This window comes from Zonotrichia leucophrys, chromosome 8, assembly GCF_028769735.1.
Source record: "Zonotrichia leucophrys gambelii isolate GWCS_2022_RI chromosome 8, RI_Zleu_2.0, whole genome shotgun sequence".
Taxonomy (NCBI): Eukaryota; Metazoa; Chordata; class Aves; order Passeriformes; family Passerellidae; genus Zonotrichia; species Zonotrichia leucophrys.
This window is the reverse complement of record NC_088178.1, coordinates 28464684-28482213: the sequence shown is the minus strand read 5'-3', so window position 1 is coordinate 28482213 and position 17530 is coordinate 28464684. Positions and strand designations below refer to the sequence as shown.

At 46.6% G+C, this 17530-nt stretch overlaps 1 protein-coding gene across 17 annotated transcripts in view; it reads left to right on the top strand.

Annotated features, from left to right (window-relative positions):
* Window positions 1-17530, top strand: part of DOCK7 (dedicator of cytokinesis 7) — a 97080-nt gene that overhangs the window by 76677 nt on the left and 2873 nt on the right. For 6 of the 17 annotated variants that reach the window (XM_064719629.1, XM_064719624.1, XM_064719623.1 and 3 more), the window contains 14 exons: window positions 1740-1836; window positions 3102-3236; window positions 3838-3990; window positions 4451-4609; window positions 4877-4977; window positions 5727-5919; window positions 6453-6596; window positions 7368-7499; window positions 12181-12276; window positions 13112-13246; window positions 14078-14167; window positions 15021-15257; window positions 16441-16584; window positions 17353-17459. In XM_064719629.1, the coding sequence (XP_064575699.1) occupies window positions 1740-1836; window positions 3102-3236; window positions 3838-3990; window positions 4451-4609; window positions 4877-4977; window positions 5727-5919; window positions 6453-6596; window positions 7368-7499; window positions 12181-12276; window positions 13112-13246; window positions 14078-14167; window positions 15021-15257; window positions 16441-16584; window positions 17353-17459 (1923 nt within the window). Of the gene's footprint in view, window positions 1-1739; window positions 1837-3101; window positions 3237-3837; window positions 3991-4450; window positions 4610-4876; window positions 4978-5726; window positions 5920-6452; window positions 6597-7367; window positions 7500-8078; window positions 8094-9569; window positions 12074-12180; window positions 12277-13111; window positions 13247-14077; window positions 14168-15020; window positions 15258-16440; window positions 16585-17352; window positions 17460-17530 lie in introns of those variants that run through there. The other 11 variants (XM_064719635.1, XM_064719630.1, XM_064719634.1 and 8 more) reach the window with 4 other exon arrangements.

Here is a 17530-nt window from a genome sequence, read left to right as displayed (position 1 = left end):
TGCTTGGCAGAACTTCTCAGTGTGTGTGTGCAACTGACTGGAATGAGCTCTTTTGGCTTATTACACCCATTTCCTTGAAAATTCCCTCTCTTGGTGTGGTTTAATCCAGAGGGCTCAGGAGTTGTGTTTGAGCTTTGCTGTGCACGTTTTCTGTCTCCTCAAATTGCAGCCTGTAGTCTGCAAAAGAATTGTTCCTTATCCTAGGGAAGCAACCTCAGCCCAAGTGAAGCTCTGAAGAAACTGAGGAATGGGGTCCTCAGTGCCCACATGGAGATCAGGCCTAATTTTATCCTTGCAGACATTGACTCTTCCTGGACTAGAAAGCAATTCTTCACAGCCTTTAGTTGTTTTGTCCCACACAAAAATGTAATTTCTCCTCATGACAAGTAGTGGCTTTTTGTCCAAGGCTCCAGTCCTGTTGAGTCATTGGGAAAGCCAAATGCCCAGGGTATATTTCACCCTGCTGATGAAGTGATGTAGATATAAATTCTAGAGTCACATCAGATTAGAATTTGGCCTGAAAGACTCAGCAGCTCACTGGCAGCACTGGGTCTGAGTTCTGTCCTTCCCAGAAGGACCTCAGGTACACACCTAACAGCTGTGGAATTCCTTGATGGTCAAAGGATGGTGTCTCACCTCACAAAATGAGCTGCTTAGATAAAATAAAACTCTCTAGAGCTGCTTTCTAACCCCTGCTTGCTGTGACTGGCTCTGCTGTGTCCTGTGTGTGTAGGTAGAGCCTGGCCCTTTGAAACCCCATAAACAAGAGTTTTCACTCCAAGGATTGTGCACAGCTTACAGCTGCTGTCTTTTTATGCAGATGGTATTATTTTATGGGGGATCAGGTCCTGAAACTTCCTGTCCTAGAGATGTTGGGGGTGTGAGCCAGCTCCCAGAGGACATGGAGTGTGGCAGGGACGGGCTGCTGCAATACAGCTCCAAGAGCCAAATCGTTTCTCCCTCTCTCTGTGTGTTTTTCTGGGATTTTGGTCACCCTGCTGCTGGGATTTGGCCTGGCACAGCGTGTCAGTGATGGCTCCTGAGGCAGGGCAGGCCAGGGTTGGGCTCTGAGTGCAGCCCTGGCTCTGTGCCCAGTGCAGCTGGTGCCACTGGAAGGGGCTGGGTGTGCTGAACTCCTGGAGCCCCAGGTGTGAGTGGGTGTCTGGACTCTGCAAGGCTTTCCAGGAAAGCGAGTGCCTGGCATGGAACAGCAAAACCTTGTCCTTCAGCTGAGAGGGGAAGCTGTGCTTCAAGGATTAAATGCAGTGTAGCTTGGAGAGATGAGATTGCAGCCTGGCAGGCTGCAGTGTGCTGCTCCCAGGGGGAGTGCAGTTCCCAGCTCGTGTAGCACCACCGTGTGTCCACAGCATAAAGCCACATGTCCTGTTCCTGCTCGTGCTGTCGCATGCCTAACGATGCTGCTGAGCCACTTTGGAGTTGGACTGGGCTTCTGAACTGTTGTTGTGTTCCTGGGGAGTAGTGAAGTGTCAGAGAGCAGTGTGAGCTCTCCAAGCATGGTGAACGTGAAGCCTCTGTAAGTCTGTACTTGTAAAATACTGAGTTTTCCTTCCTGTCCTCTCAGGGGGTGCATTGGAATATCTTTGTGGTGTTGTCCAGTGATAAATATGCAAACTGTAACTGGGAGTTTCCTGCTAGTGAGAGAACACTTTTGACTGGAAAATATGTAGGTCTGTTCCTAAATCAGGAAGTAATTTTATTTCTTTGTTTTCTCTGATCAGGTCAAGGGCAGAGATAGAACACGAAGCACTCATTGATGGGAATCTTGCAACAGAAGCCAACCTGATAATTTTGGATACTCTGGAGATAGTTGTACAGGTGAGGCTGATAAGAAAATGGAGATGTAATGGCATTGCAGTCACCTGGCCAGGCAGCACTTTGTTAAACAGAACTGCCTCAGTGCAGAGGGAACTGTTCAGCTGCAGCAGCAAGGGAGTGATGCCTCTCCAAATCCCAGCCTGGAACAATCTGGGTTTACATACCAATACCTTCCTTCAGTCTTGAAATTGAGAATTTAAAGATTCTCCCTTCCTTGTAGTATAAGAAATAGGTATTCAGGAATGAACTGTAAAAATCTCCAAATCTTTCCCTATCCCAAGCAGTTCCTCCAGTTCTTCCCAAACCTGCCTCAAATCACTGGAATCCAGGTCAGCCTCCTGGACCTGTACTCACTTTTGTCCCCTGATTTCTGTACAGATGAACCTGGGCACGGGCTGGGAGCAGGCAGGACCATGCTTCCCAAATGCACCTCTGATCTGCAGAGACACCCAGGAATCCCAGGGATTGAATTTGTGCCTGAATAACCCAGTTAGAGCCCACCTATGGGCTTTCCCTCCAGCAGAACAACATCCCCAAATGCCTCAGTGGGGACAAAGAATCCCCATTCCACCTGCTTTATCCAGGGACCCGGTGTTCCTCACCTGGGGGCTGCCTCAGAATTGGGGCTGTTCAGCAGGCCCAGCTAAGTGCTAAAGCCCCATGCAAAGGGTTTTTGGTCAGAGTGGTTGCTCTCTCCCACATGGACAGGCACACAGGAGGTTCATTTTTCTCATGGAATCTTGGTTTTCCATTTTTCTCATGGAGTCTTGGTTTCCCATTCTTCTCATGGAGTTTTGGTTTCCCAGTTTTCTCATGGAATCTTGGCTTCCCATTTTCCTCATGGAGCCTTGTTTTCCCTGTTTCTCATGGAATCTTGGTTTTCCATTTTTCTCATGGAATCTTGGTTTTCCATTTTTCTCATGGAGTCTTGGTTTCCCATTCTTCTCATGGAGTTTTGGTTTCCCATTCTTCTCATGGAGTTTTGGTTTCCCAGTTTTCTCATGGAATCTTGGTTTCCCATTTTCCTCATGATGCCTTGTTTTCCCTGTTTCTCATGGAGCCTTGGTTTCCCATTTTCCTCATGGAGCCTTGTTTTCCCTGTTTCTCATGGAGTCTTGGTTTCCCATTTTCCTCATGGAGCCTTGTTTTCCCTGTTTCTCATGGAATCTTGGTTTCCCATTTTCCTCATGGAGCCTTGTTTTCCCTGTTTCTCATGGAATCTTGGCTTCCCATTTTCCTCATGGAGCCTTGTTTTCCCTTTGCAGACCGTGTCGGTGACGGAGTCCAAGGAGAGCATCCTCGGCGGGGTGCTCAAGGTGCTGCTGCACAGCATGGCCTGCAACCAAAGTGCCCTTTACCTCCAGCACTGCTTTGCCACACAGAGAGCTTTGGTCTCAAAGGTGAATCCCCTGTGGGGGCACAAATCCCCCCTGAGCAGCGCTGAGGGAGGAAGGCGCTGTTCCTTCCTTTGTATGGGGTCACTTCCCCAAGCAATTATTATTTTGGGCAGTGTGAATTTTCAGGCAGCGTAGCCTGGCCTGGTTTTCATGGGCAGTACCTGCATTTCTACATTTTGGGCTTGGCTGCACCAAAAAGTGCAGCTCACACACCATGGATGGGATTTGGGTTCCTGCTGGCTGGCACTGAGTGGGAAGAGGGGAGCTCAAGGCACAGGTGGGGTTTAAGCTGGACAAATCTCACTTTAAATGGATTTGTTTCCCAGTTTCTGTAGGTGTGTGGGGATCAGCTCAGAGTTTTAAGCCTGAGATTTCGGGAGTGATGTAAATCAGTGTGAGGGTGTAGATGTGGGAGCAAGTTGGAGGGGAAGGTAAAATGAGTTGCCTTCCAGTGCTGCCAGTTTTGTAAAGTGATTGAAATGAGCATCATTCCCCCAAAACAGAGGGTTTGGGCTCCCTCTCATTGCAGTGCACCCTCACTGCTGCCTGTTTGTCTGAGTGCTCATTCCTGCCTGCTCCAATTTCCTCCCCTGCTGTTTTCCAGTTCCCTGAGCTGCTGTTTGAGGAGGAGACAGAGCAGTGTGCAGACCTGTGCCTGAGGCTCCTGAGGCACTGCAGCAGCAGCATTGGCCCCATCAGGTCCCACGCCAGTGCCTCCCTGTACCTGCTCATGAGGCAGAACTTCGAGATCGGGAACGTGAGTCCTGCTGCTCTCCCTGGCTTCTTGCAGACAGTGGGGTTGGGGTGCTGGCTGTGGGTGCAGTCCCCCACAGAAATGGGGGGCTCCCTGCTTCTGGCCAGGGGCTGTGAGGGGATTGACAGCACAGATAATGGGATTCCAGATTTTAGGCTTGACCAAACCAAAACCATCCGGGATCAAGGATGTTTCATGAGAGCGTCATCCTGTTCAGGGTGTGTGAGAGGAGACCATGTGCAAACAGACAACATTAATATTTTTGCAGGAGACTCTTTATCTGGAATTAAATAATCATCAGATTTTGATGTTTGGCTGCACCAGGTTTATTCTAATCACTGCTTTGAGACAGCCTTTCTTGCAAAACTTCAGTTTTCTTTCTCTGTCATGTCAGGAGGAAGGTGCCATGACTAAAGCACTGTCCCCAGGCTGCTCAGATACCATAACAACATCTCTGTTGCAGAACTTTGCCAGAGTGAAGATGCAGGTGACCATGTCCCTGTCATCCCTGGTGGGGACATCCCAAAACTTCAATGAAGAATTCCTGCGGCGTTCCCTCAAGACTATTCTGACATATGCTGAGGAGGATCTGGAACTTAGGGAGACAACATTTCCTGACCAGGTAAAAAACAGAAACCACAAGACAAGCAATGAGTAATTCATTAACAGGCTGTGCCTAGACCTCCGTCTAGAACTGGAATTTGCAGGTATTCCCTGGAAATAGTTTGGGTTTTGTTTTTTTTAATCATCTAACCACATAAAACTCAGGTCTTTTATTAGTTCTGACGAGATGCAAACACACAAAGATACAGAGTGCCTGTGTTCCTCACATAACAATGTGTAGCTCAATTCCCATTGCCAGTTCTTTACAACAGCTTATTTTTCACAGGTCCAGGATTTAGTGTTCAACCTCCATATGATCCTGTCAGACACAGTTAAAATGAAGGAGCACCAGGAAGATCCAGAAATGCTGATTGACCTGATGTACAGGTAGAGTTGGCACTGTAGGGACAGGAGATGTCAGAGCTCCACATGGGTTTGGGCTCAGATGCTGCACATTTGGGCACTTACAGGACTTGGTTGTGGAGCAGTTTGGGTCTCAGTGCTCACAGACCAATCTGTGCCTGTCTGCTGTGTTTGACTGTGGTGCTGAGAGGTTTTGTTTGGCATTTGGGCAGCTTATCTTGGATAAAAGGAGTTTTCATTCCCCAGCCATCCCTGGAAATCTCATCTTCCACCTGAGTAGGGAACTCTCCCTGCTTCCTTCAGGGAAAACTTGGGGGTCTTCCAGCACCTGCTTGCCCAGAAGGCTTTTTGGTGGTACATACAATGGTGTCCATATGCAAAAGATATTCCAGAGCCAAGTTAGGCTCCCAAGTGCCAAATTTCATGGTGCTGTCTGCACAAATGGCCCTGAGGGCTTCTGTTGCAGGGAGCCAGGCAGGTGTGCTCTGATCATGCCACATCTTTAATTGCCACCAGTCTCAGGTGAAACATGGGCTTTGGGCAGGAGCTTCAGCATCACCCACTGCTCACCCACCACTACCTGGCTCAGAAATCTGTGGTTCAGGGTGACTTTCCATCCCAACAGCTTCTTGTCTCAGGGATTTCCACACAGCACCAAGGGGGTTGGTGTTTAAGCAGAAGTGACTAAACACAATGTGAAAAAGCCATGCTGAAGGGCTGTGCTGGTTCAGAAGGAAAGGACATGGAAGCACAGAGGTTTTGTCTCCCTTCAGGATTGCCAAGGGCTACCAGAATTCCCCTGACCTGAGGCTGACGTGGCTGCAGAACATGGCAGGGAAACATTCCGAGAGGAGCAACCACGCCGAGTCTGCCCAGTGCCTGGTGCACTCTGCAGCCCTGGTGGCCGAGTACCTGAGCATGCTGGAGGACAGGAAATACCTCCCTGTAGGCTGTGTGACATTCCAGGTGGGCATCATCCTCCCCAAGGGGTGTTTGGGCTTTGCTGCTGCCCTACAAACTGTTTCCATGTGCTGGGAGTTCTGTGCCTACATCCTCAAACCATGCTCGCTGTTTGTTGCATGAATGAGATGCTGCTCTGTGAGGAAGTGTGTGTTTTATACAGATCCTCTACAAAATAGATGTATTTTATATATGCACTACAAAAATAGCAATATTTTACATATATACTCTACAAAAATAGATGTATTTTATATATATGCTACAAAAATAGTAATATTTTACATATATACTCTATAAAAATAGAAAGCCATATTTTACATATATACTCCACAAAAATAGAAAGCCATATTTTACGTACATACTCCACAAATATAGAAAGCTATATTTTATATATACATGTATATACTCTACAAAAATAGAAAGCCACCTCTACAGAAATTCCAGGATCTGACTGCAAATCAGTTGCCTTTCAAAGTATTGAAAGTGTTGAGTGTTGTTTGAATTGAGTAAATGTATTTTTATCTCTTGTATCTCCCCAGAACATATCTTCCAATGTTTTGGAAGAGTCAGCAGTTTCTGATGATGTTGTGTCCCCAGATGAAGAAGGAATCTGTTCTGGGAAGTATTTTACAGAAGCTGGTCTGGTGGGATTGCTGGAACAGGCTGCAGCATCTTTCTCCATGGTAGAAGACTTTCATTTCTTTACTTCCCTTCTCCAGCAGTCTCACACTGCTGGGCAGTAGGAAGGAAAATGTTTTCTCTCTGAGTGTATTATTCTATTGTAAATGCTTAATTTGCACAGAACAATTGGAGTTTTAATTGTTTAAGACAGCTTGGTTTGCCCTCTGGAGTGAACCAAGGAAAAGGAGTGAATTAATTCCCATGACACAACACAAAGTGTCATTCTGTGGGTTTAAGCACAAGTAGCAATAAATCCAGAGCAAAACCCTGGAGTTCCTGCTCAGCCCCTCTGTGCAGTGGCTGCCCACAATGGGCTGGACCCATTCCATGAGAGAGATCCTGAGGGTATTCCCAAGTCCATCTCTTCTGGGATGCCAGAAGTGGTGCAGAAGTCACACAGGCTGGAGATGTACTGAACAGAAAAAGCTGAAATGTGCACTTGAGCTTTTCCATATTTAATGCCCATAGGTTTGGTTAGGATCCTGTTTAGCTTGTTCTGCTCTTGTGCCTGTGTCCATCCAAAATATCCCAGGGTTGGTTATGTTAATGATCCTCATTGCTGGCAGCAAGGTGTCATGCACCAGGCTCTTGATTTCAGGGGTAACTGGGGATTTTATTCCATTTCTCTCTGGGTACATTTGAAGAAATGATGTGATTATCCCACAGTGGAGTCTCAGCCACTTTTTCATTTTATAGTTTTATCATTTAAATGCTGTGTGTGTAATTCTGGCTGTTGAATTGATGGAGCAATCTGATGGGCCTTATTTTTGTAGGCTGGCATGTATGAAGCAGTTAATGAGGTTTACAAAGTCCTTATTCCTATTCATGAAGCCAACAGAGATGCCAAGAAGTTGTCTACTATTCATGGTAAACTGCAGGAAGCATTCAGCAAGATTGTTCACCAGGTAATGGTTTGAATTTTCAGCTGCAGGGTGAATTGTGAAGAAACTTCAAATGCTCAGTGCAAGGAAAATGAAAAACCATTATTCTTGGATTCCAGAGAATTGTCAAATGATGATCCACAGTAAATACAAGGATCATTAACAGTTTTTTTCCCCTGGAATTTAATATGAGAGAACATGACAAACCAAGATTTGTTGTAACTTCAGAACTATCCAAGACTTAAAAATTCCAGTTTACCCCTTCAGATGTTCTTTTAAACTGTGTTTTGCATGCTGGGAAAACCCACTGTACCTTGCCTTTAGCCTGGTAGGTAACATCCAGAAATGCTGGGGGGTTTATTTGTTCATTCATGTGGTGGTTAAAGAATTGAAGGAACCTTTCCAAACTTGGATGGTGCAAAAGCCACCAGCTAAATTAAGGGCTGTAGGGCCTGGCTGTGCTGGGCCAGAGGAGGCTGCTTTGGCTGCATGATGACTTAGAACCATTGAAACCATTGCAGGCTTATTGCTGGTCATGTTTTGGCCTTTGAAACTTTTTTTTTTGGTTTCTGTGACATGCCCTTTTTACTTTTTATCACACAGAGCACTGGCTGGGAGGTAGGTAACTCCATCTTAGTTAGCAAAGAACACTAATTGAGTTTCCAGATGACTCACGCCAACGCTTGCCCACATGTGCTAGCTGTGGGTGTTTCTGTTGCTGTCTGCTGTTTAAAACAATTCATTAACCAAAGAAATCCCAATAAACCATGGTTGTAGTAGGAATTTCTTCATAAGCAGCTGTAGGTAGTGCATGGATGCTGACGTGTTCCACTAATGAGGTTCTTTGGTGAATGAGCCACTGTATCATCACTAGTTTGTTTTTATAATTTGTTTATATTTCTTTCCATCAGCATTGACACAGAAAATCATCCCTCCATACCATATTTTCTTTCACCCCACCCACAGGGGTCGATTTAAGCACCAATGCTCAGAGGTACCAAACACAAACCTGGTTTGCTGCAGGTGCACCTTTGATCTCAGAGGAGAAACTGCTTCCTTTTGTTCTCACTCAATTTATGTAGGGCTTTATCTGGCAGTAAAAGGGCTCAGTTGTGTTGACTGGGGCCAGTTTTGCTGCCTGGGTTTTTGAGGAGGCTGTGTGCTCACAGTTCTGCAACACACACCACGAGAACCACGCTTTTGGGTTAAAAATGGGCAAAAGCAATTGTATGATCTGCAGGGCCACTTTGACTCCAGCCCCAGTCCAGTTGGCACAGTGGGTGCATGAGCACGGAGAAGTCTCAGAAAGCACTGAAAAGCTCTGTGAATATGATGTTCTTTGTTTAGGCTTCATCTTTCCAGTTTATTTTTTGCTTTTCTATGGATCAGGCAGCTCATTTTGGGCCACCTCCCTCCAGGTTTCCACCACACATTTACTGAACCGAGGCTGAGACAAAAAAACCTTTGGTGTTGTGGGACATAATTAAGGCTGGTGATGTCTGAATGTCAGCTTCAATTCCAGCCTGGCAAAAAATGGAAATTGAGCAGCTTAAAATAAACCCTGACACTTCAGGGCTGGCCCTGGAAATCATCCCCTTGTCCCCATGGAAGGTCCAGGCAGACACAGCCCAGCAGAGAACCTGTGCTAGGTGTGGAAATGATGTAAATGTGTTCAACAAGGCCTGTGAGCATCTGTTTTATTATTCTGCCCCTAAATCGACCCCTGGAGAGACTCCTGCCATTGGTTATGATTCTAACACCACTTGGTCATGTTTTACTGCATGGTAAAAGACACCGTGGGTTCAGCTCTCGTCTGTCATCGTGCTCCTTCATTGCCACACTTTTTCTGACCTTTGTGCTTTGTAGCTTTCAGGTTTGTTGCATGTTTTGCCCTTTTTTCCCCTCCCCTTATTTTAAATATTTTAATGGATGCTTGCCCCCTCCCTTTTTTTTTTTAATTTAAAATTTATTTGCTGCCAATTTGCTGCTTGTTTGTTTTATGGAATTTCCCTAATTAAATACTTTCTGTTTTCTCCTCTATCGCCCTGGTTGCTGACCCTCCTCCCCACTCTTACTATTGTCTGTTGTGGTAAGTTCCTACTTGTGGAATTTTTTTTCCCTTTCTCTGCCCCTTTTCCCCCCACCTCCCCTGTTTGTTTTTGGTTTGTTTTTTTTTTTTGTTTTACACTGTGGAACCCCCAATTTCATTTTAGCAAAGAGCTATGCCAACAGCAGCACCCCCATCATGGCACAAAGAATGTGGTGTTGCCAACTACAAGCATTGCTGTGTCCTGGGTCTGGCACCAGAGCTCTCCTTAAACACACCAGCTGATGGGCTTTGTGTGCTTATTCATGGAATAAATGTTGAATTCATTCTATTTGTTTGTTTTCCAATTAGGAAAATTAAGAAAAAATCTTTTCATGCTGTGCCACGAGAATTTAAAAACTCTTTTTAAGCTGTACATGGGGTGGTTGCCAGTGGATAATAGGGCTCCAGGAGCTGATTCTTTTCCAGAAAATTAATATTGGAAGACTTGGAGTAGTTGGCAACACTGCAAAGGACCTTGGGTTAAAATTGAGCAGGAAAATAACAGTACTGAGTTTGATAAAGATGGGTTGGATTCTGCATTTTGAAGGAGTTGCTTTTGTTCCTGCACCCTTCAGGCAGCAGCTGCTGTCCTGGAGGAGGAAGCAGTGATCCCTCTTGCATCTGATTTATCTTTAATTTCCCCCCAAATCTTGTTGGCAAAGCTTTTTGTGTGCGTGCAAGAGATAACCCCAAAACTTTATTCCCAGCAATTTGGAAAGGTATTTACCATGCATAATAACAAATCATGAACCTTCATAAGTCATGGTGGCTGTTACCTGCTCTGCCAGTTGTGTGATGGCTATTCAGTGTTCACCTTCATTCTCTTCTCCTCCCAAAATCCTATTATTTTTTGATAAAATAATAGGAGATATGATGCTTTTAATAATTCCTCCCTCATATCTGCATTTTTAGCTCTTGCCAGAAACAAGACCACAGAGCATTTAATGATTTGTTCAGTTTTCCCTGCTGTGGCTGGGAAGTGGTTTGGTGTTGGCTGAGTTTGAGATGCCAGGCATGGAGCTGATCCCAGGGAAGTGGCAGCTCCTGAATGTCCCTGGCAGGCCTGGAGTGGTCTGGAAGTGTTTCCCTAAAGGGATTTGCTCCATTCCCTTGTGTCCAGGCACAGATTCCCAGCCCCAACATCAGGGGCTCCTCACTGCTGCCTCTGGGGTCCCTCTAACTGGGATCCAGCATCTGGATTGACCAGGGAGAGCCAGAGCAGCATGGGGATGAGCTGGGGGCTGACCTCACACAGGGACAGGGAATCTCACCAGGCTTCCCTGGAGCTCTGCCACTCCTGGGCTCCCCAGTGCCCCAAAACTCTGATTTTATGCATTTAGTAAATGCCAGCAGGACTCCTCAGGGATTTATGCTGATCAACAGACAGCATTCTCTTCCTCCCTTATCATTTTTACCCTGCCTGTGACAAGGAGCTTCCTGGGCAGGTGTCCATGGCAAAAACTCACTTGTAGGGATCTGGTTGTGCAAATGCTTCCCACCCTGGAAACTCCTGGCCCAGGAGGGAGGAAAAAGCTCATGAATTAGAAATCTGTGTGTCCTCAACCACCCAGTGCCAGGGTTGGGGCAGGATCCCACAAACTTTGGCTCTGGGGAGCTGATCCATGTGGCAGCTCCCCCCAGGCAGGGTCATGGAATGGTTTGGGTTGGAAAGGACCTTAAAGAGATCAGGTTCCAACCCCACCTTGGGAAGGACTTTAGGAAAGGAGCCCTGGAGTCAGAGCCTTCTGTCTGTGACAGTGAGGTGGAAGCTGGAAATGCTGAGTGTTCAGGGATTGTAGTGTGGATAATGTTACCCAGAACTGAGGCTTTGAAAAGGTAGTGATGAGGAAAAAGGGGCTCAATCTTGCATGGATCCAGAGGAATGGGCACTGGACAAAGGCAGGGAGTGCAGGAAATGGCAGCCTCCAGTGAAACAGCAGCAGCTCTGCAGCTGGAGTTCCCACCTGGGAGGGCTCCTGGGTGTGCTGAGAGCCTGGGGTTTCAGTGGGGCTGCAGAAGAGCCCCTCTCTGCAGGAGGATTCCCAGAGGGACAGGCTCTAGAGCAGGGCCCAGGAGCTCTGGTGTTGCTGTTTTGGGATGAGTGAGGGCTGCTCCTCACCCCAGGTGCCTCCAGGAGGGCAGAGCTCAGCTCTGAAGTGGAAGTTTTTGGCCCTCAGGCACCTCCAGAGGGATGCTCCGGAGTTTCCTCCAGCCAGGAGAAGAAGGCAATGGCCATGCCAGTGGTTTTTGCAGACTGGAGTTTGCCTGAAGGGTTTTTTAATTTTAGTTTGGCTTATTTATCCTCTTTGCCTTCCGTAGATCGTGTTCACCATCACCACAAGCAGTTTTGCCATAGCAAAGTACTAAAATAAAACTTGGCAGCCAGGACGCCTGTAAGGGCTGTTTGAAACCAAACCCTAACCCAGCTCAGGGACCCTGAGTGTCCTTTACTGCATCACATTTGTCACGAGAGTAAAGGTGAACATTTTGGAGTTTCTTGCTGAAAGGCACCCCTGGTTTGTGCATGCAGCGTGAGTTCTTTAACACAAGCAAGGTGTGTTTAATTTTTAAAGCATTTTTCTTCTCTCTCTCTCTCTTTCTCTCTTTTTTAATCAGATTTTCTCCGTTGCCTTTCCAGCAAAAAATCTTTCTTGTTTCTCTCCTTTTGTTGCGTTTCGGGGCCAAATTCACCACTGGCTCCCCTGGAAGCAGGTACATGGCACAGGATTGCATCTGCTTTCACCAGGAGTGACTTTGGCCCTCCCTCCTAGGCAGTTCCTAGAGAGTGTAACACTCCCAGCTGGAATGCTGGTTCAGGAGCACTGTGTGTGTGTGTGAGTGAACTGGACATTGACTTGGGCCCAACCCTGCAATTCCTGGAGGGTGGATGTGGGGGGAATCCATGCTGGGTGATTCCAGGGGTGTCTGACCCTGCACAGGCTTTGGAGAGCCTCAGATAATGATCCCAACAAAGGGATTGATTTGCCTTTGGCTGCCTCGCAGAGATCTGATGCTTCTTAAGCTGAAAGAGAATAGATTTAGGTGGGATATTGGGAAGGAATTGATCCCTGTGAGGGTGGTGAGTCTCCATTTCCCACAGAAGCTGTGAATCCCTGGAAGTGTCCCAGGCCAGGCTGGACAGGGCTTGGAGCACTCTGGGACAGTGGGAGGTGTCCCTGCCATGGCAGGGGTGGCACTGGATGGGCTTTGAGGTCCCTCCCAACCCAAAGCATTCCATAATTCCATGCTGGCACCTCCAGGCTCCTCCTGGCCTGGGAGAAGTCATTGCAGGGTTGGGCCAATGGTCGTAACTGATCCACAGAATTCCATGTTAGTTTATAATTCCATTGTGGTGTTTGCTGCTAAATGCATCCATGCTGAGTTCCAGGTGTGTTTATTTTTCTTTCTCTTCTTTCTTTCTAATTTTTTTCCCCTTGGTTTTGAATTTCTTTTCATTTTTTGCATAAATTCAGGAGCCTGTCTGCAGCCGTGCTTGGGGGTGTGGATGTCTCCACCCTGAAATAACCTCTTGTTTCTCCATCCCTAGGATGGAAAGAGGATGTTTGGCACCTACTTCCGAGTTGGTTTTTATGGCACCAAGTTTGGAGACCTGGATGAGCAGGAGTTTGTTTACAAGGAGCCTGCAATAACCAAGCTGGCTGAAATCTCCCATCGGCTGGAGGTGAGAGGGTCTCACTGGAAGTTTAATTGCTTCCCATCAGTTATTGCACAGGAACAGCCCCTCAGAAAAGCAGTTTGGGTGTCTGAGAGCTGGGGCTGGTGCCCCTGGTGCCACCAGCAGGAATTCCCTGATCAGAGGCTCTCCCTGAAAATTTGTGGTGTTCCCATTATCTTTCTACTCCGGTAGGGTCTTCCCAAGGCATAGACTGAATCTTTGTTAGTCTCTTCTTTATCTTCTGGTTTCTCCAAGGTGTCCTTGTGGTCCATAAGTTCTGCATTCCAGATGTCCAACCTCAGCAGTCCATCTCTCTCTCCCAGGCTTTGTTCACTGAAGCACAGCAGAGTTGGTTTAACAAAACTTAAAGCTCCATTAATTTTCCCAGGCTGTGCTCCCACCAAAGTAGGTTATGACAATGTTGCTAAATGCTGGCTAAGAGTAATTTAGGAATATCTCAGTATTTATAATTAATATATATATAGGTTATGATTAAAAGAGTTAATTTAAGTGTTAACTAAAATAATTAACTGAAATTCAAACATTCTATCATTTCCAACACCAGTGGATCCCAAACTGACCAGTTTTAGTTGCACACAGACACAAAACAAACCCAAATGCCTTGTTCAGAACCAGGCACTGTTGGAAGGCTCTTCTGCTTTCCAGGGCTTATTTTTTCCCATTGCCCTGGAATGTGACTGTTGGAATTCTCCTGGATTCAGCAGATCACATTCTGCCAAAGGCATGTGGAGCTTCACCCTCCCTGAACGTGCCTTTGCCCCCCAGCCCCCACCAGGGCTGCATTTGATGGTTTTTTTCCTTTCTCCTTGGTTGTAGGGGTTTTATGGAGAACGGTTTGGGGAAGATGTGCTGGAGGTGATCAAGGACTCAAACCCTGTGGACAAATGTAAACTTGATCCCAACAAGGTAAGGGCACAAGTGCAGGTGTAGAGATACTCCAGGTGCAAATTCTGCCCTGAATTTCACTATGTGGGCAACAAAATCCATGTACTGAACATCTTGTGGCTGCTTGGGAGGAGAGTTAGGGAAAATAATTCCAGCAAGGGATGCAGGATTGGCCGGTAGTGGTGGGTGGGAAGGGAGGAGGTGAAAGGACAGGGCTGTGCTGGCCCTGCTCTGCTGGGTGCAAGGCAGGAGGGGCTGGGCCATTCCCTGCAGCATTTTGTCACCTTTGTGCCACGTCCTTTAAGAGCAGCAGAAAGGGCAGGAGCAGGCCTGGGAAACAGGGCAGGGCATGACCTGCAAGGAAGGGTTTAGATTGGGTATTGGGGAGAAATTCATTGGGAGGTGGTGGATGCCCAGAGAAGCTGTGGCTGCCCCTGGATCCCTGGGAGTGTCCAAGGCCAGGTTGAAGCCACCTGGTTTAGGGGAAGGTGTCGCTGCCTGTGGATCCCTGGAAGTGTTGGAGAAGGTTGAAGCCACCTGGTTTAGGGGAAGGTGTCGCTGCCTGTGGATCCCTGGGAGTGTTGGAGCAGGTTGAAGCCTCCTGGTTTAGGGGAAGGTGTCCCTGCCTGTGCTAGGGGTGGCCTGGATGGGCTTTAAGCTCCCTCCCACACAAGGCATTGCATGATTCCATGATATGAGAGGCATGAGAAGGGAAGGACAGCGAGCTGTGCTTTACCCAGCCCACAAACTGGCAGCAGCACCTCAGCCCCTCAGGTGTGAGCGGGATTTCTGAAGGCAAAACCCAGCCCCAGTTTGTGCAATGGTGGTGTTGGGAGGACACAGCTCCAGCTGAGGAGCACATTCCCTGCTGCAGGCCTACATCCAGATCACCTACGTGGAGCCCTACTTCGACACGTACGAGATGAAGGACAGGATCACCTACTTTGACAAGAACTACAACCTGCGGCGCTTCATGTACTGCACGCCCTTCACGCTGGACGGGCGCGCCCACGGCGACCTGCACGAGCAGTTCAAGCGCAAGACCATCCTCACCACCTCCCACGCCTTCCCCTACATCAAAACCAGGATCAACGTCATCCACAAGGAGGAGGTGAGCCTGGGCATGGGGGGAATGGGGCCTGCTGGTGCAGGAGGCTCCTTCAGCTCCGTTCCAGCTCAGTGTGGGAATGTTCCTCACTCGGGGTCACCAAACGTGGTGGTGTTCACAGGGGTCCCAGGATGAGGGAAAAGATGAGAATCTTGACTCTGTGTTTCAGAAGGTTGATTTATTATTTTATGATATGTATTATATTAAAAGAAAATTATATACTAAAAGAATAGAAGAAAAGATTTCATCAGAAGGCTAGCAAGAAATAGAAAGAAAATCTTGTACTGCTTACAGCTTCAACACAGGTGGCTGTCATTGATCATCAAGTAAAAAACAGTTTCACATGCTGGGTAAACAATTTTTTAAATCAGATTCTAAAGCAGCAAAACATGGAGAAGCTGAAGCTTCTCAGGAAAAAAGATCTTAACAAAAAAATTTTTCATTAAATATGTCCATGACAGCTTAGGAGTTCCTAGGGATTTCTCCCTGTTGCCATTCAACCCAAAGTAAGCCCAGACTGATTGAGGGATGTGTCTGTCCCACCACCTCCACACCTGGTACATGGAGGAGCACTTGGAGAGCTCTGCAGGCTGGGCTGGGTTGGTGTCAGAGCAGCCTGGTCTTAGTTTTATAAATTATGAGTTTTATAGTATTTTAATAAATTAAAAATGGAGTTCTATTTTTTAATAGTTTTTAAGGATAAATTGTTTAATTAAAAAACAACATTTAAATGATTTTTATTTTTAAGTTAATAATTAATTATTTGTGGTTTGTAATGTGGATTTTTTATTTAATTGTATAATGAAGAAATTGAAGAAGAAGGATTAGTTTTTGTTTTATATATATTATTTATATATATAACAAAATTTATATATATAGTTTCATATATTTTAAGTTTTTAAATTCTATGTTTTTTATTATATGGTATACTTTAAATTATATCTTTATGATCTAAATTATATATTTATAATCTTAGTTTTATTATTTAATTTTGGAACCTTTTTTTTATGGTTTTAGGTCAAATGTAATGTTCTCTTGGGGGTTAGTGTCTGTCAGCACAGAAAGTCTGAAATTCTCAGTAAGGAGGGTTCCAACACCACCCCACTGTGGCCTGGGTGTTGCTGAAGGTCTGTGCCTGCTTGCCAAGCTCAGCCATAACAAAAATCCTGTTCTGTTCCTTGCTTAGATCATTTTGACCCCCATCGAGGTCGCCATCGAGGACATGCAGAAGAAAACCCAGGAATTGGCTTTTGCCACCCACCAGGACCCTGCAGACCCCAAGATGCTGCAGATGGTGCTGCAGGGATCAGTAGGTACCACAGTGAATCAGGTGAGGATCCCTGTCCCAGCTGGGCTCTGCAGTGCACAGCCCTTGTTTCTCAATCCCCTGGAATTTGTGCAGTCTGTGGGATGTGTTTGGGGTCACTTAGGGCAGGGCTAGGCCAGCTGTTCCCAGGGATTTTGTATTTGAGTAAGAGTCTTGAAAATGTGAAAACTGAGAAAAAACATCCCTCCCTCAGTTGCTGCTCCTCCCTGGTACTTGCAGATGTTTCTGCCTGCTGCACTTCCCTGAACTTTCCCTTTGTTAGCCAGGCTCTGCAGGATTGTGTCCTGCTGTGGATTCTCAACAAAATGGAAAGCAGTGGAGAAAAACTGAGGAAAAGCTGAAGGAGCCTGAGTACAGCACAGTGCACAAGCTGGAAAGAAATCAGCTGGAGTTCTGAGGGCTGGGTTGAGTTTGTGGTGCTGGCAAACACTCCCTGGCTTCCATCTGCATTGTTTAAACTTTGCCTCAGTTGTGAGTTGAGCAAACTTTGTCAGGACTCCTTATAAAGGAAAACAAATGGAGAATCTGTGCAGTTTCTCACACTGTTTTCCAAAAGCAGAGTTTTAAATAAAACAAAGCAAGGCCCAAAGGCGACTCAGTTGTCACTGAGGTTGGTGATTTACACCAGATTTCCCAGCTGCAGCTCTTCAGGGTGCTTTGTGTAAGGAAATGTTGTGTTTTGGGGATGTTTTCTATGTGGCTGAACTTTCTCCAGTGATTGGATGTGACTGACAGTTCCCAGAAGCTCACTGTGCCCCTTCTCTCCTAAAGGGACCATTAGAAGTTGCACAAGTTTTCTTGTCTGAAATCCCCAACGATCCAAAGCTCTTCAGACACCACAACAAGCTCCGCCTCTGCTTCAAGGACTTCACCAAAAGGTAAGGAAAGGGTTCCCAGGGCCCTGCCAGGTGCAGAGGCTGCTGCTGCCACCCCAGCAGGGCCAGTGCAG